We start from the raw sequence: 25,633 nt of genomic DNA, 5'->3' as shown, positions 1-25,633 counted from the left end.
AATGCAGTTTTAATGAGGACATAATGTTTACAATCAGGAATCCGGCATTTTAAATATGATAACACTAAGGATGAGGTAATGTAAGCTATGCTAAGACTCTGGCTTTGCCTCACTCCTAGTAGCCTAAATAATGTGTTTAAGTCCTCTGATTAAATAACTCAGTTACATCATTTGTATCCTTATTGTTCTGATATGTGTGGCTTCATAGGACAAGTCAGCCCTGGCTGAATTGATGGTGCCAGCAGAGACTAGAGAGGGTGGTGTCCTTTTCATATTAGAAGAGGTGTTACAGATTTTCAGTCAATGTGTCCAACCAAATGTGCCTTCACAGAGGTAGTCTGTAGAATTCCTGATGGAGGGAATTTGGAAGGATTAACAGTTTTGGGGGAAATGACATTGCTTGTTTAAAGGGACTAGAAAGCTTAGGTTTTAGTGTCCCAAAGGCTTGAGTTTGAGTCTTGCTCCTGTTTCACAAAGCTTTGTAAATGTGAGCACCAGAATTTCTGGATAACTAATTTGTTTGTAAAGTAGGTTGACAACAGATACCATGCAAGTCTGTGAAAGAATTAGATGACTGTTGTGTTTGGGTTCGTTGGTACTAATCATGTAAGGGCACGTTGTACAGGGACCAAACTGGCTTTTAGAGAAGGAGATGAGTTTGCATTGAACTCTCAATTTTAATGCATGTTTGGTAAATGAATAAAGTCACAAGTGAACAAAACATACGCTTTGACACAATTCAGTAAAATCCATCTATTGTCGACTATTCAAGTCCTTTCCTGAGTCCCACTGTCTCCGGTTAACCTTCCTCTCATCAGGGTGTGTGTGTGTGTGTGTGTGTGTGTGTGTGTGTGTGATTAGTTTCCAAGTTTTGTGTATAAGTATTACCTTTTATTGCCCTTGATTTTCTCTTGGCTCTGCCTAAATAGATTGTGAGCTGTTTCAGTGTCAAAATCTCATTTCATGATCTCACTATTGCAGCCAGTATTGTAGTGTCCTCCCAAGACATGTTTAAGAAATATTATTGATCAGTTGGCTGGAACTTGGCCATTCAGTAGAAGCATCTCATGGTGGCTGATGTGCTGGAACGCAATGAGTTGCTGTGTGCTATACCAAAAAAAAAAAAAAATGCAACGATGTCATTGTTGTATACCATTTGTTCAGGAAATGACACTGAAAAGATGCTTTGTGAGGTTAGGTGCATTTATGAACTCTTTACATTTTTTTATTATCTTTTATGATATCAGATATATGATAACCCTTTTTGGGTTGTACTAAACAGTACTGGAATATTGTCTTCAGTTGAAAACTTTTTATTTGTCTCTCAGACATTACATCCCGACCTCAGTTTCCCCTTCTTCCATTCCTCCTAGTCTCCCTCTGCTACCCTTCCCCCGAGATTCACTCCTCCTCTGTTTCCCTTCAGAAAAGAGCAGGCCTCCCAGGGAATCAACCAAACATGACATAGTAAGTTGCCATAAGGCTAGGCACAAACCCTCACATCAAGACTGGACAAAGCAACCCAGTAAGAGGGAAGGGGTCCCAAGAGCAGGGAAAAGAGTCAGAGACACCCTCCAGTCCCACTGTTAGGAGTCCCACAAGAACACCAAGCTACACAACCATAATATATGTGCAGAGGACCCATGTAGCTCTATGATTATTGCCCCAATCTCTGTGAGCCCCTATGAGTCCTGCTTAGTTGATTCTGTGGGTGTGTTCTCCTAGTACCCTTGACTTCTCTGGCTCCTACAATCCTTCCTCTCTCTCTTCTGAGGGATTCTCTGAGCTCCATCTAATGTCTGGCCATAGGTCTCAGCATCTGTTCCCATCAGTTGTGGGATAACAGTTGAGAACTTCTAATAAGAAATGATAAGGGCCAATGAGACAGCTCTACAAGTAATGGCACTTGATGCCAAGCCTGATAGCCTGAGTTTGATCCTTAGAACCTGCATGGTGGAACAAGAGAACCAGCGCCGTCTAGCTGTCCCCTCATGTCTATAACACATCACGGTGTGTATGCACACATACACAAACACACACACTGTAAAACAAATAAATAAATACAAAAATAAAATGTTAAGTGCTTTAACATTCTGGAATACAATGAGCCTAAAGTCTGCTGAAAGTCTTGATTTTTATCTGAAAGTCTGCTTTCCTTTACACTTTGAAGTATTTTTTTTCATGCCTACCCAGTATTATATTGTTAGATACTATTAGATCAGTGGGTATTAAGGAACACTCATTGGAACATTGGGATACAAAGGTACGTCTGACATGGTATTTCTCCACAGCAAACTCACTGTCTGGAGATTAGATTTGAAAGACATTAGCAAGAACAGAGATAGACAACTAGACAGATAGCTATTGCCACAGTCTGGGGCAAAGAATTGATGGGCCTTACTTGTTATTTTCCATGATGCCACAGACTCTCATTGCTCATTTTTAAAATATTTGCTAGTTAATGAGTACCCACTATATTCTGAGTACTGGGTACAAAGGGACAAACAAAAAGAACATTTAATCCCTTTCCAAACAGGAAAGTGAAAGGGGTGTGACAAGTGTTGTGACATTGATATAACCAGGTGTTTAGCAGTACACGTGAGGGATTTTCAATTTGCCTCAGAAACCAGCAAATGTAGCCCTGAGAATCATGCAGAAAAGGTGTGAGTAGAGAGACAGCCAGGCATGCAGAATAGCCCAGGGAAAGTGTGGCTCTTTCTCCAGCACTTGGATAGATTTCTTGGAGATGAGAACTAAGGAGCCTGGGAAGCAATGAAAGGCAGTAAAAGGCTCCACTGAGGGAATTCCTTAGCAGGTGAAGATGGTACTTATGGACAGCACAACACCAGAACATACACAGATGCATACAGATGCACTCAAGAGGATTCCAGGGCAAGGCAGTGTTCAGCTGCAGGGAGGAGGTTAAGCATGAGTCTGTGAAAAATTAAAGATGGATGGCTGCTACATTTCTTTCCAGTCCTGTGATCGAAGCTATAAGGGCACATGCTTGGGAGCATGAAGATAAAAAACAACAGTGTAAGCTTACAGATTGAAAGAATACAAATAAGAAATATGAGAAATACTAGATTAGTAAAGTGGTTGTACCCTAGAGTCCAGTCAACTAGGTGATTCATTCCTCAATACCAGTGTGTATGTGTGTGTGTGTGTGTGTGGGGGGGGTATATCCAGAGAATAACTACTAGCTCTGATGTTTTAAATGAGCATTGAAACTGAATTGATTGGATGTTCAGATGCTGGAGACACAGTCCCCAAGCAGCCAATGGCATGACCTATAGAAGGAGGCACACCACAGTCTATACTGGAGTGTGAGGAGAGAACAGGATAAAATAGAATATCGTGCCTCCTACTCATCCAGGCCTGAGTCTGAATTCTGTTCCAATGTATAGGGTATCTCTTCCTGAGAAAGAAACTCTCATTCTTGGTTTCCTCGTTTATAAAATGGGGCTGATGGTAGCTATCTTTAAAGTCTGAGTATCAGATGAGACTCATTTAAGTACAAAATCAGTTCATTATTGTCATCATTATTATTCGCTACATACATCTAGAGCCACAGGAGAGAAACCTGCTCTGAGCTCACTGAGGCCAGTGTGGACAAAGCTGCTTATGAAGTCAGGGCAACTTCATCAATGGCCACAGAGAATGGCTCCATGGGAAAGGATCTTGAGGTTGTGTTATCATAAATTTCCTTAACTTTTCGTATTTAGTAAGAGAACTGTTCACAGTGACTAATAGAACAAGAGTGTGCCATGTCTCTTCTTTAGGTTAGGTGTCCAAGTTTTTCTGCTGGAAATTAAAGGTCATAAAAATAACTTACATATCTAGAATCTTTCATAATACCAAATACAAGAGATCAATATAGTTTACAATGTAGGTAATCTGTACACTCAAGAAAGGCTTGAGAACACATCGTGGAATGAGATGAGGTGGAGCTTTGATTGTCAGAATAGCACATTCCTGATGATGGACTGAGTGTCTTAAGGTCTCAGCAGCTGAGAGGACAGGGAATCTCTTTAGTGTGTAGATTCTCTAGGCAGAAAGCTTCCCATTGCAAAGAACAAGGCTGTGAGTCTTCACGGAGGGCCCCAGAGTCAAGCAAAGGCAATCATTGTCTTGGTTGCCACAGCCATTCTGCTTGCTTGGGTTATACTGAGTTTCTCAGAAATCCTTTTAAAAAGCATTTAGAGCGTTGCCACTGAAGGTGTTGAATTGTTTTGGTGGTGACGTGATAGGCAAGGTCCACGTGAATGTGAGAAAATAGGATAGCATCCCTATGCTTGCAGACCACCCAGCTGGCTCTGCAAACCTTCAGCACCATTCTCCAGATGACCTCACCACCCCCGCTCTTTTTTTCCAGGGGCAGCATTTACAATATTAGAATAAACATGTAGATCATTTCTTCCTCTTGTGTATTTGGCTATAGAACAACAAAGCAGTTGAAACAGTGCCTCTCTTTACTCCCAGAGGAAACCCTCACCTCCAAGTTAGAGCAGCAGGAACAGCTGAGTTTTGGAAACTAGTAGGCTCGAGTTCAAATCCACCTGGACTGGTGTGTGAGCTCAAGGGGGTTACTTCCTGCTTCAAGGAGCGGAGTCCATTTTAAAAACAGCAGTATGCCTGCCTACCTGTCTGCAGAGGCTGTACTACATGGAGTGGAATATTTCCCTTCTTTAGGGTAGGGGTACAAGTTCTTTTGCCAAAAATTTAAGGTAATCAAAATAACTTACCTGTCTAGAATCTAACTACCAAGTTCGAGCAATAAGCCATGGGGCACAAGGACCCATGTGCCTTATTCTCCTGCCACTCACTAAACCACCAGATGGGGACTTGACAGATTATGCTGTCATGCTCAGATCCTAAAACCACTTGTTTATGTATTTATTTGCTTGCTTGTTTGTTTATTTATTTATGAAACAGGGTCTAGGTATACAGCCTAGGCTGGCTTCAAACCTTTAATCCTCTTGTCTGAGCCTCCTGGGTCTGAGATTACAGATGTGTGTTCACACACCTGGCGTTCTAAATCTGCCACTGTGTTCTGAGTCAGTCATCGCCCTCACTTGTCTCCCAGCTGAGAGCTGGAGCCAGGAGGTTCCCCTCATGAGCTTCAAGAGTGCTCTCCCTCCCCTAGCTTGCTCAAGCGACTCGGCTACTGGCACGGACCTTCAGACCTCCTTCCTTCGCCTGTTGGGTTGGATTGCCATCTGTCCACCAGCCGGCAGAGATCCGCCCACCTCTGAAACAGCGCACGGTCTCCCGAGCTTCGTTCTGTGTGCTTGGTGGCCCGCAGCCTTCTGTCATTCATTAACAATTCTGGCTTTTTAGTTCCTGTCTCCTTGTTTATAATTTAAAAAAAAAAAAGAATTCAGTAAGGAAAAAAAAAAACAAAAAAAAAAAAAAAAAAAAAAAAAAAACGAGCTATGTGGTTTTGGCTTCTTTCAGTTCAAGCCAGGAACATGGAAGTGATTGGTGACATCTCGCTGCTATTTGCTATTTGAAGACACATCCATGTCCAGTTATCAATTTAGAACAAACAATGGTGTCAGTCTGGGAAGGGCTGAGTCCACAGTTCCATTTGTCTGTCTTTTCCGCTTTTTCTTTGGACCCCTCTGCAGGGTCCCTGGAATTTCCTTGTGCAGGGAGAACTAAGAATCTGCCTTGCCCCTGGTGAATTCCTGTGAAGTACTTCTCCAGCACAGGCTGTCCTGTGTTACACTGAGAGATTTCAGTTCCTTCCTCCTGGAAGCCTGGGAGCAGCACCCATCTGCAAGACATGTTCTCTTCTGGCAGAGAAAAAACAGGTGTGACGCGGGGCATGTTTGGCTTCCAAGAACATCTTTCTGTGGGGTACTGGCTAAAGAGCTCACCCATAAGTCTGCCAACAAAAGAGGCCCACAGACACAGAAATGAATGGATTGATTAATGTGGCTCTTGTACAGAGATGAAATCTCCAGCCAGGAAGCACGTCTCAGATGCGGCATGGAGCTAGTGTCCGGTAGTGGGATAATATGGTTTTGAGCCAGAGACCCCTCAGAGAACCCAGACACCTAGCTGAGCACTTTGCTTTCAAGAACTTTACTCTTTTTTTGGTTTTTTGAGACAAGGTTTCTTTGTGTAGCTTTGGAGCCTGTCCTGGATCTCATTCTGTAGAACTCATAGAGATCCACCTGGCTCTGCCTTCCTAGTGCTGGGATTAAAGGAGTGCACCACTACCGCCCTTACTCTTTAGATATGTGAAATAAAGAGAATATATATATATATAAGATTTGTATGTATATGTATATATGTAATATATGTATAAGATATATATATATATGTGTATATATATATATATATATATAGTCAGCAGGGTTAACTAAGTTCACGTGTAGGGCATAGCTAACAGCACTGGGCAGACACAACACATGTAGCCACGGTGCCCGTGAGTGCTGGTGATTTGGGTGGAACCTGTGAGTGGGAATTGTTTCCTTTTTTCCCTTTGTGTAAGAAGTTCCTCTGTACCAGTCAGGGGAGGTGATGCAGCCCTTTAACACCAGACATCAGGAAGTGGGAGCGGAGGAATCACAAGTTCGAGGGCAGCTCGAGTGATGAATGAGATCAAACCACATGAAGTGAAACAAAACAGTAATTACAACAACGTGAAGTAAACAAAGAAAAAAACCCGGTCCCTCCACAGGACCAGCCGGAACCAACCAGGGCCAGTGGACCAGTGCACCAGTCTCTGCAGGAATCCTCTCCAGGTTCTTCAGTCTCTTCCTCCAGTGTCCTGTTACACTTCGTTCTTGCGTCTATGGCATTATCCTCCCCACACACACACACACCCCGCATGCGCACACGCACATACAGTTAATTTTGGAAGCCTTTTCACATGTGTCCACTATTGGTCAGCCTGAGCCCCTTTGTCCCTCTCTGCCTTCTGTTTGGGGATTACTCCAGGTTTGATGTCATCGTCACCAAATGTTACTTAGATACTCATTTCAATATGACTCTTCAATTCATAAAAGAAAAATGGCATTCAGTTATCTAGCATGGCGACATGTGCTTTCCAAGTCTTTGACAAACTGTCATGTTTTCCAGCTCACCTCTCATTAGTGAACAGCTTTTAAAGTGGGAATAATCATCATTATTCAATGATGCTGGAAAAGAGTCAGAGGTGGGCATTGAACCCCAGAGCCACTGCGCCATCACAACGTTGGCCTTGCCTCTCAACAAAGCGTCATCACTGGCAGACTGCTGCCACCCCAGCTTTTGACGATTGTTTAGAACTCCGATAGGTCTCAGTAGACACTGAAAACAATCCACCGTCCTTGTCCTCACCGTTGTCATTGACAGTGGTAAGTCGGCTCCTTCTGAGAGGGTAGGCTTGTGTTCCAGGGGAAGAGGAAGGAGGTCACACAATGGCAGAGGGAAGAGCTTGGCAGGGCTCAGGGGCATCTCACTAGCACCACTGAAAGTTAAGCATTTCAATTGGTTTTGGGAGGGGCGGGGGGCGGCTACTTTGCCGTTGAGGCGCAGGGGATATCCCAGGTAAAGGGAAAAAGGAGACAGCAGGCCAAAGGCCTACGGAGGGACTTTAGATTTGGAAGACTTGGAAAAGTGATACAAGAGAGCTGAGTCTACGTTCGAAAATTGAACTTGGGTAAAACAGACAAAAGATTTCTAGTTAACTGCCTTAAACAAGAGTTTCTCATTGGCCACGTGACAGGCTGAGCATGTATGCTGCTTGCTCTCTCTGGGGATAGTGAGAAACACTGGAAAGAGCAGGTAATTCTGCACAGTCAATTACAGCCTACTAGGCAGCCAGTTGGATGAAAGGGTCTGGGTTTCATAATCTCATTCTTTCTGTGAAGTAAACATACGGTCACCTTTCAGCTGGAACCCTGGCCTAGGGCTGCACTGCTTGGCAGTCAGCAAAGGCTTTGGTTGTATAAGATTTAGAATTACTTTTATTTTGATGGTAAACATAATGCTAAGTGTTTTAATTGGGGAAGGAAGAACGGTAAAAGGAAAAACAAGGCAATGCAGTGATAGTGCATTCCAAGGAATATCATAATTTATCCTTTCAATATTTTTATGTATGGTGCACATGCATGCATGTATGCATGCTTGCATGTGTGTAGGCTCACATGTGTGTGGAGGCCTTGAGTAGATGTTTTGTGTCTTCCTCCACTGTTCTCCACTTCACTGAGGCAGGGTCTCTTGCTGAACCTGGATCGTGCCAATGCCAGCTACGGTAGCCAGCTAGCTTGCTCCAGGAATCCCGTTTCTGCCACCCAAGTGCTGGGATTAAGGCAGGCAGCCATACCTGCTCGGCATTTATACGGGTTCTGGGAATCTGAGCTCTTGGTCTCACACTCCTTGGGCAAGCACTTTATCCACTGGGTCATGCAGTCCCGCGTTTTACAAAACTTCTCTTCGGCCTTTGTCACTGAGAGCCATTCATTCACATGTATAACTTACCGAGCTGAGTATGCAGATAGGTACTTTGGTGAAGGAAACAAGGAGGCCACAGGATGACGGGTGTGAATAGTTAGCAAGCTCAGTGGCATCTCCTCAGTACATTTAAACATTAATAGAGTTTTGGTTGGTTTTCAGGGTTTTAAAAAATTATTTATTTATTTATGTGCATTGTTGTTTTGCCGGCATGTATGTCTGCATGAGGGTTTCAGATCTTGGAGTTACAGTGCCATGTGGGTGCTGGGAATTCAACCCAGGCCCTTTGGAAAAACAATCAGTCTTCTTAACCCCTGGTTTTCAGTTTTTAAGATTACACAAAGCTGTAAGCCTCATGACAGTCTTGGCTGTGTGAATAGGTTATTATTCCTTACAATGCTTTGAACTCAGTCAGGGCAGAAAGCTGGAGGCAGGAGCTGATGCAGAGGCCATAGAGGGGTGCTGCTTACTGGCTTGCTCCCCATGGCTTGCTCAGCCTGCTTTCTTATAGAACCCAGGACCACCAAACCAGGGGTTGTCTCTACCCACAATGGGCTGGGCCCTTCCCCATCAATCACTAATTAAGAAAATGCCCTGCAGGCTTGCCTACAGCCTGATCTTACAGACACATTTTCTCCACTGAGGCTCCCTCAGCATGGGTCAAGTTGACATAAAACTGGTCAGTACACACAGGTTCTGCAAATAGCTGCACTCGTCCTTCCTCGCTGACTGTGGATTCCAGGAAGATACTCAAGTCCTTAACAGTGTGGTTCCAATAAACAACCAGGCAGAACTAATTTAATTAAGACTCAGAGAGGCTTTGTATGGAAGGCGAATGCAGCTGATCATATGGACTCTATTCTGTGGGCCACCATGAGGTGAATAACCGCTTCAGTGTGGGGTTCACTGGACAATATTTTGTCTGGTGAATAGACAAATAAGCCTCTGTAGGCATGATGGTAGAGGGAGGGGCCCTGGTAGACAGTAAAAATCCATGAACAAGAATGTTTGCAGAAGATGGACATGTCTAGAATTTCAAGTATTCTTTTCTTTCTTGTTTATTTGTACATTCACTAAGTCTTTTGTCAGACTGCATTCTTCTGGAGGCATCAAGGAAATGCTGATACTCAATATCTGTTAACATTTTGCTAGCATTTATTAATGGCATGAATAATGAGCTACATTGTGGCATTGCATGCATGCATAAAGAACACTTTGACCACCTTCAATCCCTGTTAGTACATCCTGCTCCATGTCCCATAGTTCTTCTCCATCTCCTTCAATCCCTGTTAGTACATCCTGCTCCATGTCCCATAGTTCTCCTCCATCTCCTTCAATCCCTGTTAGTACATCCTGCTCCATGTCCCACAGTTCTCCTCCATCTCCTTCAATCCCTGTTAGGACATCCTGCTCCATGTCCCATAGTTCTCCTTCATCTCCTTCAATCCCTGTTAGGACATCCTGCTCCATGTCCCACTGTTCCCCTCCATCGCCAAGCCCTCCTTCCTACTTTTATTATCTCTACTGTTTCCTTCTTTTTTCTTTAATTATTGTTGTTACATTTATATATACACATGAATATATAAATACAACTTGCTGCACTGAGTCCACCTACTGTTGCTCACGTGGATATATTTTTAGGGCTGACCACTTAGTATTCGATAAATAATTAGGAAGACAGATTCTCCCTCTCTCATCAGCCACAGACATCTTTCTAAAAATTTACTCCAAGATTTTTGAGGTTAGCACACAGTATAAGGGTTTCGTTCTGACATTTTCATATGTGTGTATCATACTCCGTTCTAATTTTTCCCTGCCCCCACTTGCCTCCCTGCTTCATGCTGTCAAATTTATGTCTGAGTTAAAAAATTGGAGTCTAAAGAGAAAATGTGTGGATAAAGAGGCAAGATGAAGGGAGCATACAGGAAAACTGTGCATATACAAGTGTGTGAGCGTGCGCGGGCGTGTGTGTGTGTGTGTGTGTGTGTGTGTGTGTGTGTGTGTGTGTGATTCCCATTTCCTTAGATATCATGGGCCAAGAGTTCAGGGAAATATAATAAATCTCAATAACACAAACATGTAATGGCATGCCTTATGGTGTTGATAAGAGCTACCAGTTCTTGCTTAGGGCATAATGGCTGCATGCTGAGCCTCCAAGATGCCTTTGCTGAGGCCCATTTCTTAGGAGATTCTCTTTAAGTTCATAGATTGCTTTACATTCATTATCCTGCCACTTCCCCTATCTGAAACGCCACTTCCTCATCTTAAACCTTCATGGCCCTCTATTGAAATGCCACTTGCCCTTGACTTAGGAAACTGTATTATGATGTTTTGTTTTTCTGATTTTTAGAAGGTGGCTATGTTAACCACTATACCACGGTGCTGTTCACCTCATTCATTTAGTTCATGATCCTCTAAATGTTAAAGTCTAAAATGTAGAAACTGTACCTTATTCAGTGTCTGGTTTATAATAAGCATGTAATAATTTATTGTTATTTATTGTTCAGTCACTGGACAAATGAATGAGTGAATGAGTGACTAAGAGACAAGCTTACATCCCGCCTGTTTTTCCTGCCACTGGAAAAGTTAAAACAACTCCTATTAAGATCTTGTTTTCTGAGAAAGTGTACTTCTATGTATATGCACACTGTTCTTGTTTCCTGCATTCATTGGGTTCTTACATGTCAGTCATTATGTGATTGCATTTATATTTTTGTAGCAAGTCCACGATGCGGGCATTCTTCTCTCTATGGGTAAAGAAATAGAATCAAGAAAGGTGGGTAATTTGGCCAAGATTGTGATGCTGGGAAGTGACCAGGGTCTCAGTTGATGTCCATAGTGTTTCTGCTCCTTCAGTGAGGCCAGATCTGGACTCCATTTTCTCAGCTTCACCTTTCTGTTTCACTTGCTCTCAGTGCCGATTATTTCCTTAGTCCATGTAGGCCCCGTCAAATGGGAATCTCTTTTATGCTTAGGGATCACCACAGCATGAGAAACTGTCTTAAAGAGTCACAGCATTAGAAAGGTTGAAGACCACTGAACTAGATAAATATCCTCATTTTAGACATTTGGCCTAGAAAAGGCAGGTGTCATGTCCAAGACATGTCAAGGAAGGTTTCATGTCCAAGACATGTCAAAGCAGTTTTCATGTCCATGACATGTAGAGAAGGTTAGGGGAAAGAAGGGAGCTGAGACCAAAACCCCGTCAGATCTGGGACTTGCTCCTATTGTTCAGTTCCTGCTGATCGACAGATAATATAAAGTGTAAATGATCCATATCCAAACCAAGCTGATGCTGTCTTTCCTGTTGCCATCCTTGGCTTGCATACAAAGGGTGTTTTTTTTCTTTTTGTGAAAGTTCCTTTTATTCCAGTTGGCACGGTCTCCCCTTACTGGATCGCCTTCTGTTATTTCCTTGACTTGTGTGTTTCACGGTCTCCGGACAGTTCCTCCCAGCCACGGGCCTCTCCACCCCACATCCCGTCCTCCCCCAGCTCTCTGTTGCCACCATGGACGTGGGTATCAAGTAAGTGGATCAGTATTGTTTGTCTCCCTTCCTGCTGGCCTCCACACGTACCCAACTGAGGCCATTTCCTGGTTGTCATCCTGCACCAGTACCGCAATTGCTAAAATATTAATGGCACCCTCTGTGAAAAATAACACCAGGAAGCTTCTCATTATAAGTTAAAACTGCAGAGAAGTAGCAGCAATGAAATAGGGGAACTCAGCAAAAACACATTACTAAAATGTTACGACAAAGGAGGATGTCCTTAGTTCTGCCTTGCCCATCACAAAGCTGGGGTCTTACTGTGGGGCATGAAGCCTCTGTTGGCTGAGATTCACTATTTCACTACCTAGCTGGGGTATATAGCAAAGTGTACCCCTTAAGCTTTGCTTGTCTAGCTCCCTTCCTAGGCCTACCCAGAGAGATGTTGACGGAAGGGTAGCAGAGGTAAGAAAAGAATAAGCAAGTGATGTAGATAAAGGGGGTAGGAGCTTCTTCTGGCTACAATTTCTCATTGTGTCCTGGGGTATGGACAACTGGAAGACACTAGGGGGAAAATAGTTAGATTCAAAGCCAGAGAAACATGGTTCTATCCTTTGTCCGATCCTTGCTCTATAGACCAGGCTGGCCTTGAACTCACAGAGATCCATTTGCCTCTGCCTCCCAAGTGCTAGGATTAAGGGTGTGCACCACTACCACCACCACCACCACCACCACCACCACCACCACCACCACCACCACCACCACCACCACCACCACGTTGTCCGACCCTTAAATGACATGAACACTTGGTACTTTGTGTCTTAATTATCTGATTCCTTCAATCACATCATATCATTACTGTCCTTATATTCTTCAAGCCTTGTCACAAACCACAATGTGAGGCCGTATTTTTAGAATGAGTTAATGGATGACCAGAAGGGGTGGGCAGAGAACACAAACTGACCTTTGATATTGGTAGCGCAGTGAATGTTGATACATTTATTTTTTATTGTGAAGAAGAAGGTACAAGTGGCTAGGGATAGAGATATCACTGGAGAAAGAAAGAGAGTGTCATCCCTGCAGAATTCACTTCCAAGCTCAGGGAAAAGGGAGCTGGATCCTTCAGGACCAGTCCAGATATGTGCCAGCAGCTCCCCCACGACTTGTGGGGGTATGCCAGCCTTCCTAAGAATATTGGGCATGTTTCAAGCTGCTGATGGCCCAAGATCCCTTTTCTCCTGGTCACTCTTGTCTCCCCAAGTTCCTAGTCGGAGTCCCATCCTCTTATCTTTCATTGTTTCTATCTTGAGACTGATTCTCGCAGGTTCCCCTGACCATCATATTCATTTTCATTATTGAGTATATTGACATACGTCTCTGAATTGAGGAAGTTCCTTCAGCCTAACATCTCAGCTCGGTCCTCAAACCCTCCCACCTCCCCCTTTCACCTCCAAGTCACCTCTCTTCCATGGATCTTTACTTGGATCTTACTTCCAAGTACGTGTGGCTCTTGTGGAAGGAGAGAGTGGGTATGTTCCCTCAAGAGAGAGTGTGCCTCCCCATCCCAGGGGAGGTCTCTGGGTGTTGTCGCTCAAACAGACTTAACTGTAGAGCACCTTTATCTCACCTCTCTCAACCCTTCCTTTCTCTCTCTCTCCAAGTTCACTAAGCTGAATTTATAGCGAGCACAGCAGCCAGACGTTGGCAGGTGCTCTCTCTGTGCGGCAGGCTGCGAGCATGCGGGCACTGTATATGTGGTATGCAAGGAAGCCACCATCAGCAAGTGGAGATGGTCATTATGGAAAGTGTTGAAAGTGAGAAACATGACTTAATTGTGGATTTATTTATATGTGTGATCGTGGTGAGAAAGGCCCAGGCAGCCGACACCGAGGCTCCCATCTCAGGGAAGAGAGCAAAAGGAAGAACTGCGGACGTTCTAATCAACACTAGCCTATATGACACGAAACCCCCGGGATGCCTGGCCCCTTGCCCGCTACCCGGATTTCTGTAGGTGGCAAATCTAAACATTTGCAAATTCGCAGTCATAATCGGTCATCCGGCACATTATGAACTTCCATTGGCGATCCCTGTGGGAGGAAAGCCAGAAGACGAATGTCAGTGAGAACAGAATGAGTCGCTGCTGGGAAAAGCAGTGAAGGGCTTTGGCAGGATTTCAGAGCTGCGGGGATTCCTCACCTCATTTTCAAAAGACTTTGCAATGAAGTCTCCAGAGAACCAATGGGTCTGTAAGGTTAGATGGCCCCTTGCCGGCTACAGACCATATGGAGGCTCTTATTCAGGGCTGGAGGTCAGTTCTCCATGGCTGAACCTCCAAGGTGCTGCCAGGATTTACAAGTTCATGGCTCAGAGTAAATGCATTTATTAGCATCATCTCCATTTCATTGTGAAGAATCTTCCCTCTAAAAAGATTTCCCTGACAACACTTTCGTTCTCCCCAGTACTCTCCTTGTGCTGGGATCCAGGAGATGCACTGTGTGTTTCCCCTTTGAAACCACATGTAAGGTGAGTGGGGGCAACTCAAGACACAGTGAGAAAGAAAATGTCTGCTATTCTTGCCTATCGGAAAGGGAACGGCCTATTTAAGTGGTGGGATGGATTTGAGAGGGCATAGAACTGCTCAGTTTTGGAAAATATGGTGTGGATACATGCGTTTGCTAAGCTTAGTACCATGTTCTTTTTTCAACCACTTAATAGAAATGTAGGGAATATCTAGGGCGCATAGCACTCCTGTGGTCTGATACTATTTAACAATGACAGTAACCATTGTCACTGTGAAGTCCCTAGCACTTCCAGTGTGTCCAGCCCTGCACTAGATGCTGGAGGATGACTTGTACCCTCAATAATCCCCACAGTGATTCATTGTTTTGTGAAGAAATAGGCTCGGTGGAGTAAGACTTGCTTTAAAGGATTACAAGTGATAGATGATGACATCAGATCTCAAGTGTGCTGGCCTCCAACCTTGGTCTTTCTCTTATACCACTCTGCTTCCATTGCCAGGGGCCTGTAAGGCCACCAGAGGACACAGCTGTCATGCTCTTTGCATAATCCCAGTAAAGTGCGGAACTAGTTTATCCATAGTCAACCAAGCAATTTCTTCCAAAGCACACGCTTTTCTCCTCCCCTTTCTGTCTGCCAGGCTTCTTTCTAATTCAGTATATCCTATACACTATGGCTGACAGTACCTGCATCTAGCTTCTAAATGGGAAGTGTGTGGGGATGACCACGCTAGTCTAGGTAGGGAATGGGGATGGTAAGCAAATAGCCCAAGGCCAGCTTCCTAATTCTGAGTCTGTTTTTTCCAGCTTGTCTATGCCGAATCATTGGGGATAGCATTCTCCAGCACATCTTTGAGGGCCTGGGGGAATGAGCTGTGCATTGATATTTGTTCTTGCAAAATTATCCGTAGAGGATCTGGCTTGCTTTAAATGATTAGCAAGCTGGTGCAGTGTGTGTTTTCCAAGAGAATTTAATTATCACAGCTAAGAAGGCAGTATCTATGCATGAGGAAGATAAGAAAGACCTCGGGGCCAGGCATTTGTGTTGTTCATTTAAGGGGAGTTAATGGATGCTAAGAGAAATTTAGACTTGGACTGAAAAGAATCAAGGGGTCCAACCAGGTTCTGTTTTCCTTCCCAAATAGTACCTTTTGACTAGGGGCTAAGTGGCTCCCATGGTATATTTGGCAATGACTGCAAAGAGTTTTGCTTATCACACTGAAGGTATCTACCAGTGACACTTAGTGGGTAGGCCTAGCACCTAGACTCACAGGACAGACACCTGCAACAAAGAATTATCTCACCCCGGGATGAGAAACTATTCCAGGAGGAGACTTCCATGAGTGAGTTGCATATGGAAGGGAAGACCTTGCTCTGACGGAATTTGTCCAGTGGGGTTGAGGGCAAGCATATCGTCTTCAACAGAAATGAAGAAACAAAGCTGTGCATCTTCAAACCACTGAATATTGGTGACTGCACCAAAATTACACGGGCATGCTCATTTTATTTTATCTGGGAGGAGGAGGGATTCATTTGAAAACAATCCAGAGACACCCCGCATCTGAGTCTTCAGTGACTCTATACAATTTATGTAACTAATCATTTCCAAGCCATCAAGAACTGGCCGTCTCAACTGCCAAAAAATATTTATTTTACACCAATTTTGGGTGATATTCCTTCATTACAATTTTCATTTCCTGTTATATTTTTAACCAGAAAACTCAGAACCAATTTCCCCTTTAGCCTGGGGAATCTTCAGGAGCACTGGACACTGGTACTGTGTTCTGAACTTGGTAGCCATCGTGTTACTCAATGGTATTAGAATTCCATGTTCTTATATGTAGAACTGAATGATATTGTAAAATAATATATATATAAAGAATTCCATGCTCTTTGATTTCGTGGGTCTTTCTCTCTCTTCTTAAATATTTTGCTGTGTGGCACACCACTGAATTGTTTCTCCTCAGTGGCATGAGTTTATCCTAAGTACTATTCCCCTCTTAAACTGTAGCTTTAAGAAAATGGGTAACTAAGTAAGTTAAAACCCTATCTCAAACAAAAACAAGTTCCATATGAAAACTGAGGCGTTCTCCTGTGGGAAAACAATAATCTTTGTTTGTGGAGCCTGGAACACACAATGTGCTTTTCCAGAGCTATTTTATAGCTTTAAATTTTTTATTCCATATTAAATAAGTTAACGGCAGTTAAGTGAGATGCAACTTCACAGGAAAACATATACACAAGAGATAAATGGCACTCGAATTGTTCAGTCTGTTAGCTAATGAGACTTTGCTGTCAGTTTTATTTGGTTTGAAACACCCAAGTGGGTGATCTTCCTGTAATTCATTTTTGTGTGACATTGTTATCACCCGATTAAAAGTAGTCACATCAACTCTTAGCATCTGAATTTCTCCATGCTTTTCCATGTATGAATAGAGAACTAACCACAAGGTCCACATGAAGATCGTGTCTACAGGAATTTTGAACCTTGTTTTCTTATTGTTTTGATGTATTTGGGAGAGGACCACAAAGGATTAATGGGAGAAGAGGGTAGGGGTGAGTACGAGGGGTGGGCGGTACAGGGTGGGGGTGGGTGGGTTGGTGCTGTTTTTCTCCTTAAGTTACTCAAATCTTTTCATTAAAGATTCTGACTTCATCATGGAATGACGTACTCCTTTTTCATTTCTGGATATGATTAGTTTGATCACATGATCTGCACATTAATGTCTGTCATGATTATGGGCTGATTATGTCAAAAAGATGCTACTTTTGTTAAAGGTATTAGTTCCTTGGTAGGTAGGTTTGGTGCAGCTGTCTTATCCCTTGTCCCTTACTGTGTGGGGACCAGTGAGAGGTTCCATCTTTGAAGCAAAGAGTGTTCCTCATCACATATCTGCTCCTTCCTTGATCCCGAATTTCCCAGCCTCTGGGACTGTGAGCAATAGATTTCTGGTTTTTATAAATTGTCCAGTCCCGGGTGTTCGAGCAGACTGAACATACCAAGAGAATGGATTCTATGTGTTCTTCCTTGTCAATCTCCTCCTCTGCTTTTCTATCTCCCTTCCTACAGTTCTAAGTGGGGAACACACAGAGGCACAAGACTAAGAGGGTCCAATTTGACATCTTTCCAAACTGTTCTTGACATGCCAAGTGCTTTCTGAAGTTGAGTGAGGAATTGCTCAGAACAACAAGGGATGCTGATAACAAGTTTGGGACTCTGCTATGGAGTAGGCTGGTATCTGTCCTCCTTGGAAAGGTCACACTACCTAGTGCAGCAGTTCCTAAGGACTCTCACTCCTCAGGCTCCCGCTACTGAACCAAACCCACAGTTAATCCTTGACTAAGCAGGACACTAACACGTGGAGGTCAGTTGGTAAAAATACCCACAGTCAGGATCTCGGCAAGGAAGGAATCCACACAGCTCTAACCCGGAGTGTACTGGGAAAGGGTGACCCTCCTCACCTTTCCACCGCAGAGAAAGTGGTTGTTGCTCCTCGCATGTAGTAGTCATAGTTATAGGAAATCATGTCCATTTCTTCTCCATAGTGGCCTGGATATTCTGTTGTCAGCCTGTGTGGAGAGAACAAAGGATTGGAACAAACAGAAAGCTAACATGAAGGAGGGGGAAAGATCTTAGGCAATCTGAACTGGAGTTAAAGATGGTTTCTGTCAAGCCCAAATGATAGACGTCTTCCATTCCTCACCTTCCTTTCCCTAGCCATTGGACTGTACACTAAGCACATGAAGTTACAGCAACTAGAACCAAAAGACATGCAGAAGACTCCCAGTCTTTGAAGACATGCTGAATTATCTCCATTCTCTTCAAGGCAGCCCGTTTCAAATTGGATCATGACTCATTATTGAATCATAAAATCAATTGAACTGATTATGACTAGCTCTCTAATAGTTTATATTGATTGTCAGCTTGAAAGAGTCTCGAGTCATAATGGAGACAAACCTCTGGGCTTGTCTGTAAGGGAATTTTCTAGATTGGGTTAATTGGGTAGGAAGAGCCACCCTAAATGTAGACAGTGTCATTTCATGGGCTGGAGTCTTGAACTAAATAAAATAGCGAAAGCAAGCTGACATCAGTATTCATCACTCTGCTTTCTGTCTGGATACAGTCTGGAGCTGCCTCCACCTCCAGATGCCATGACTTCTCCGCCCTGATGGACTGTACCCTGGCACTGTGAGTAAAGAGAAAACCTTTCCCTCCTTAAGTTGCTTTGGTCATATCTTTTCTTATAGCAATGAGAAAAATAACTGATAGATGGGCATAAAAAAGAATACAACACAAAGTATCCAGTCACGTGGTGCATTGCCTGCAAGAGACTTTGTGTGTGAAAACTATTCAAATATATATATATATATATATATATATATATATATATATATATACTGATTATGTGTATATATTATGTGATAGTTTAACACACATCTTATCATGACTAATAGTAGTAATCGTGTTTGAAATACCTGGCTAAAATGTGAGCTTTGCAAAGGTACAGCTCTGTCCATCGCCATTGTTTCTTTGGCAGCTCAAAGAGTTCTGGCTATCATACAAATATTTTCGGAATAAATAAACGGCTTTGGGAGAGTAGTTTCATTGCTTTCCTGGTCTATTGAAAATGAGAGCTGTCTTGGACATTTTCACTGCAATTAGTGAAAGTCTGTGTCATATAATTATGAGAGGCAGGTGTGGAATCATTAGATAATATTCTTCTCCTCTTCGGCCAGCATTAGCACCTCCATTCCCTTTTCTAATTCTTCCTTTTTTATTCTCAAAGATCGAGTCAATCATAGGACAAATTTAGACTCCCCTGGTTCTCATAAAGATTTGCCACTGGGATTCTTCAGGACCAAAATAGGTCCTTTGAGCATAAAAAAAAAAAAAAAAAAAAAAAAAGGCACCAGTGTCTTTCTTAAGACAGGTCTCATGTAGCCTAGGCAGGCCTTGAACTCACTATGTAGCTAGGGTAACTTTCAACTCCTGATATTTCTGCCTTTACCTCCCAAGGGCCAAGATTACACACACACACACACACACACACACACACACACACACACACACACACACACCGCCGCCACCACCACCACCCCTGGATTTCATCTGTATCCCCAGGGATGCTCAGGAAACAGCTAATTTGTCAGTGTCGGTAATGCTGTTTGATTTGGGTCTGCCAGGCCATTGTGTATTGAAGATACGAAGATCTTCCTTTCTGCAGTCTCATGGCCTTTCTATTGAAACTGTAAGGATTTTCACAATATCCCGATGTACGAATTAGAAGGGCTGATGGGAAGGTCTACAAGGAGTGCTTAGGTATCTCAGGGCCAAGGTTAGCCTAAGGTAAGTGGGGCCTGGAAATCCAAATTCTCTCTTTGGGCTTTGCCTAGTCATTCCTTTGCCTGCATGGCTCATTCCCTTCTGTGCCTCGTCTTTCTTGAAGACACCACTAGGCCATCTTAGATACCAAGCCTGCCCCAGCATGCATGTTTACTTGGTATGTTCACGAAGGGAAAATCTCTCTTGTGCTTGTCAAGAGACCCTGAAATAGCACTTCTTTTGGCTAACAAAAAAAAAAAAAAAAAAAAAAATCTAGCAAAGTGCTTCCTAGAAGGACCTAATCAGGCCTCATTTGGATCCCACAGACTTGTGGTCTAAGGATTCAGTGAGAGCCAGGACAGTTTACCCGGAGAAAGAGGGTGCTGTTGAGAACATGCACAATGTAAGTAGGATTTTGAGAGCATTTCCCTCATTTCATAAAAACATCTCCTAGAACTTTAAAAAGCAGCATTTGGACACAATGCATAAAACTTAGTGACCGTGCATTTTTATTTCTGCTACAGCAATGTTGCATTAGGCTACGCCTCATTGCCAGAACTGGTTGGATGTTGTTTCTATGGACCCTCTGCTCTGTCTTCAGATCACTTGGATAGTTAAAAACATTCGGGATAAAGTGGGAAAGAGAAACTTGCATTTAAGATCAACACCAAAAAAATCTTGAGTTCCAGAGGGACAAACAGTTCCCTGATGCTTCCTCTAGGGATGATTCATTATTCACTGTGTCTTGAGCAGATGGGGTCTTCTGCTCAGGTGGGCAGGTTTTTCTAGGAAGTCTCTCCTATGGTGGCAGAGTCCTCTGTTCAGTAAATCTCTAGAATTTCCCGGAGAAGGTGAGGTGTGTGATACTGGTATATTTCCATCTTGGTCCCAGCTAGGTTTAGCTTTAATTTTTAGTTGTGTTTTCTTTTGTTTTCATCATAAAATCAGGAGATCAAGTTTCTATTTTCTTCCAGAACCTTGGATTAGGGGAATGGTGAAGGAGGCTGGAAACTAAAAAATATGGAAGTAGAAAAGGACTCAATCATTGGTAGATTGTGAACCTTCCAATCACCACCTACAGCAAGAATTTCTGTTGTAATTCAGCCTAGGAGTCCATATTTTTAGTTCAATAGGTCCATGTTCATTTTTTTCTTACTGACATCACACATACACACACAATGTCCTAATTAATAGTTCTTCTGGGAGATAAAAGGCTTGAACCTGACAGAGCTAGAACTGAGACAAAGTTTACATACTTTTCAGAAAGTTAAAAGAGGCTGAAGGAAACAGGATGATCATGTTTTATTGGACGTGGGGTTGGCTTTCTTGCAGGTGGGAGAGGATTCCGTGTGGTTTCAGCTTTCTTGTGAATTACTGTGTAGTTTCAGACAGCTTTTTGGCAAAGTCCCTCACACAGAGCATTGCCACACATTCCTAGCCCAGCTAAAATGATCCATTAAGCCTGAGGCTTGGCAAGATGAAGGGGAGGACAATATATTAAAGAAATGAGTTTATTTTAAAAGTACTTCTGAGCATTATAGGGGACCATGTTTACTCTCTTTCATTTAAAAAAAATCACTGTGTGTATGTGTATGCATGTGCGTATATGCATTGTGTATGTGTATGTGTGTGTGTGCATGTGTGTATATGCATTGTGTGTGTATGCATGTGTATCCACACGACTGGGTATACGCTCATTTTCCCTACCACTTTCAGTAAGTATCTATTGGGGTACAGTTTCTCGCTTTTTGTTCCAAAGCTTAGAGAACTTGACATCTTACACCTTATACAATTTCTTGTGTCACATAGAGATGAACAGGATGGAGAGAAATTAAATGATGTCTTAATTATGAGCAGCTGAAAATTAGGTTGAACTGAAGAAAAATTGACATAGGACTTTCCTATCCATGATACTTCAGTCACTGAAATTGTCAACAGATGCAATTGGACTCAGTGAACATTTGCTGACTGCATCATAGGATGACGGGCATTGAGATCTCTTTGAAGCATCGCTGGTACATGGTGCCATACACGTCTTTTATGAGCTGGTGTTCGCGGGGATAGAGACATGCAACAAGTTTAGACCTGATGTGTCAGGATTGGCTTACACTTTACATTTAGGTCAGAGCAGATGATAGTTTCTGACAGGTAAGTCACTGGGAACTTTCTTAAATATCCCAGTCTATTCACGATCAAGCCACTTGCATAATGCCGTCCCAGGCACACAGTAAGGAATGAGGATACTCCAGGGTAGATGACTTTGTTAGTGCCCTAACATTCTTAATACATGTTATATCAGAACTTGTGTCAACTATTTTTGCAAAGACAGAAATGATAAAACCCAAATGAACTTCTGTGTAAAAAATAAAAACAAAAAGACGCTGGCAAAGAAGCCATGTCCTCTGTGGTCACAAACGTGTTCTTCTTTGTGTAGACAGGCTGGATTCTGGGGACTTGACCTGTGACAAGGAACATCAAATGTTCATGTCTATCCTCTGTGGCATTTGGGGGTTTCTATTTCAAACAGTTCAGCTACGTATCACCACACAGGGGAAGCATAGTTCCCGGGATGTCTGTGACTTAAATTAGAAGGGGGGAAAGTCCCTGAGCTTTTTTCAAATTGCTCTTTTGGAAGTGAGCCTCCAGCTCTTGCTTTAAGCCCAGGCAGGGCTGGTCAGCGGTCACATTCATTTTGATTACTGTTGACTGTCACCAGCCATATTATCTCCTGGCTACCCTGGCCTGCACATCAGCAAGGACAGCTTCACCTCCAACTTCTCCCTCTCTCTAAATAAGCCCCTCCCCCTCACCATCGTCTACTGTATCTGTCTAGTGCTTGATCTGTGTTCTTATTTTCTTCCTGTGTTGAGAGGTAGGGAGCTGTGCACTATGCAAATAACTTGGGATGTGGTGGTAGTTAGACCTTTTTGAATCAAGCTCACTCCTTTAAAGAAAGTTACAACATCTGTACCTCAGTTTCTCCATGCGCACAGGGAAGATATGATAAATAAGGCAATAGAGTCATTCACTGTTAGGAACTTCTCCCAAATCTGTTAATTGTAGTTACATTATATCCATTCGCCTTCAGTAACGGACTGTTTAAATGAATGAAGAAATGATGACGGCTTCTAGAGTCCTGTGGATAGAAGTGGACTTATCTGTAATCGAGAGGTTTGCATTGTTCTAAGTAGCTCACAGCTTGGGTGATCTGATATTCAGACAATCAGCCGCTTCTCTGAAATGTCTGTCTTTGAAGTCTGAACACAAGGGAGGCATCTCCGATATGTAGGCAGCAAACAGACATCAGCGTTATAAACAGGGGTCAGTAACTGTGGCAGCGACCGCAGCTGATGAAAGGGACAATTGATTTTGCTCAAGCTCAGAGGAGCTGTGGTCCGCCAGACTGAGTGTGTGCAGTGTGAGGAGCTGCTTGTTGGTGGAGAACAGGCACATCCAAACTCGGTGTGCACTCATTTAAAAGGTAACATCCTGGTTAGTTTTCTCGAGCTCTGGGTACCTCCACCTCTGCAGTTATAGCTCCTAGCTCGCTCAGGGCAATCAGTGTGGAAACTTCCCCTTTCATTAGGCCTCTGGGCCAGGTGTTACAGGAGACCGTTCAATCAGGGTGGACTGACAGACTCCCAGATGGAGGGAAGGCCTATGAGCTCATTCCTGACTTGAACACAGCATCACAGGAATGGTCTTGCCAACAAACCTCATCTTGTGTTACTATCTGAACAACAGGACGTGAGTTTACTATTCTCTTTGCCTGGATCATTCACAGTGGAAGGGAGGAGACAAATGCTCTCCTTAACTGAATTTTGTTGTTGTGAACTAGAGATGCCCAGGAATTTAGCGAAGCTACTCTCTGCCTTATGACCTGGACACAAGGAGGGGTGGAGGCCGTGCTGGAGAATACTGAGTCTGATGACGTGGGAAGCCAGGCTGAAAGGCAATGTAAAGGTCATTTAAACATGTGACCTTATCCAAATAGATCACTCAACAAACCAATTGGGCAGCCAGAGTTCCAGAGAAGAATCATTTAGAGAAAAAAAACAGTTACTCAGTTCAAAACCCTCCATTCCCAGGATGCATTGTCCCCACCCTGCTGGCAGACTGGCTGGGATGTGACCTGCAGCAGCTGGAGCTGCTTGAGGACATGGGATGGATGCAGAAGGTCTCTGAAGGTTTGTGGCTCCTTTGTTGACATGTGTTTGTTGTTTGTAGACCATTGGACTATGAATTTGGATTCTTCTATCTAAATAAATATGTGTTCCATTTATATATTCAACCAGTCCAGTGGGAACCGATTAGTAACGGCATGTCTGCATCTAACAGGAATTCACTTTCTTGCCAGGTTTCACTGATGCTGTGATATCCAAGGAGACACTGCTCAGGCTGAAATCAGAACAGTAACTTGGTTCCCACCAAACAAATAAATCCCGCACGCATCTGGGAATTGGTGATGATTTTTTTTTTCTCTAGTTCGCAGGATGATATTTCTGAGTCTCTAAATATTTGGAAGTACAGAGATGGCAGCCATTCACTTGAAAAACTTCACATGTACGCTGCAGAGAGCTTTTTAAAGATGAAGGGGACCTGGCTGTAGTGGAGCATGCCTGTGATCCCAGCGCTCTCAGGACATTGAGGCCAGAAACGTCTGCTGAACATTTGAGGAAATCTTTTTTTGTTGTTGTTTTGTTTTTGTTTTTCGAGACAGGTTTTCTCTGTGTTGTTTTGGTACCTGTCCTGGAACTCACTCTGCAGCCCAGGCTGGCCTTGAACTCACAGAGATCCACCTGCTTCTGTCTCCCGAGTGCTAGGATTAAAGGTGTGCACCACCACCACCCGGCCAAGGAAATCTTGATCTACGAAGTAAGTTCCAGACCAGCCAGGGATACATAGAACAAGGGTCAAACAAGCACACAGGGACTGGAGAGAGATGTCTCAGTGACTACAAGTACCCATTGTTCTTGAAGATGACCAAAGTTCAATTCCAAGAGCCCACACAGGGTGGCTTACAGCCTCCTTGAACTCTAGATCTGAGGGAGCTAATGGTCTCTGGATTCCATGAGTGCCTGGACACTCACGTGCACAAGCACAAGCATACACAAGCACACATACACACACACACACACACACACACACACATACACGAATGAAATAAATCTTTAAAACAAACAACAATGAAAACAAAGTAGGAGGAAAGGTCCATCCCTTCATGTGTCTAGTTCTTCCATTTAATTCAAGTCAGTGGAAGTGAAGTAAGAGCAGTTTTCAGATGCAGGGATCACCAGCATTTCACTGCAGGGTGCAAGAACACAGTTGTCAATTCACTGAGCAGGGCTGTTAAAAGGATCAAGCAGAATACTGAGTGCAAAGAAAGGTTGTGTCAACTACTAAAAAGTCACTCTGTCGATGTTAGTGGCACGATGATTACTGCTCTTCAGGGCTTGCAGCATGCAGCTATTCTTTTGACAGCTTTTATATTAAGGGCCAGGCAGTACAGTGAGGTGCTGAAGGAGTGAGAATTTATGACCTTGGGGCTTCCTTCAATTTAGAAAGGTATAATATAACACCATGACTCAGGCAATTTAAAGATCCCACGGAAGCGTCTAGACACCCTGGGAACAGTGAGTCATAGGCTGTGTTCTATGGCGTTTAGTGCATGCTCATCCAGCCACCGCTCTGAGGTCTCCTTGGGAAATGTACCACTTCCACAGGCCACTGTATGAACTCCCGGGTCTGACACTGTGCTGTCTGAGGTAGAGCCAATCATGTTGAAGCACTCATTTGTGGAGTCAGCTTCAGAACTGGCTTGTGATGTTGTTCTCTGTACCCTGTGATTCTGACCAGTGG

The 25,633-nt window shown here is 43.4% G+C and overlaps 1 protein-coding gene across 1 annotated transcript in view; it reads right to left on the bottom strand.

Annotated features, from left to right (window-relative positions):
- Positions 1-12,915: 12,915 nt before the first annotated feature.
- The window catches only part of Dpt (dermatopontin), a 28,310-nt gene continuing 15,592 nt past the window's right edge, over positions 12,916-25,633 (bottom strand). The window contains exons 3-4 of the mRNA XM_006974768.4: positions 17,914-18,021; positions 12,916-14,022 (exon numbers count right to left, since the gene is read on the bottom strand). Of these exons, the coding sequence (XP_006974830.1) occupies positions 13,956-14,022; positions 17,914-18,021 (175 nt within the window). The 3' untranslated portion in view covers positions 12,916-13,955. The remainder of the gene's footprint in view (positions 14,023-17,913; positions 18,022-25,633) is intronic.

This window comes from Peromyscus maniculatus, chromosome 11 (genome assembly GCF_049852395.1).
Source record: "Peromyscus maniculatus bairdii isolate BWxNUB_F1_BW_parent chromosome 11, HU_Pman_BW_mat_3.1, whole genome shotgun sequence".
Lineage (NCBI taxonomy): Eukaryota > Metazoa > Chordata > Mammalia > Rodentia > Cricetidae > Peromyscus > Peromyscus maniculatus.
This window is presented reverse-complemented; position numbering and strand designations above follow the sequence as displayed.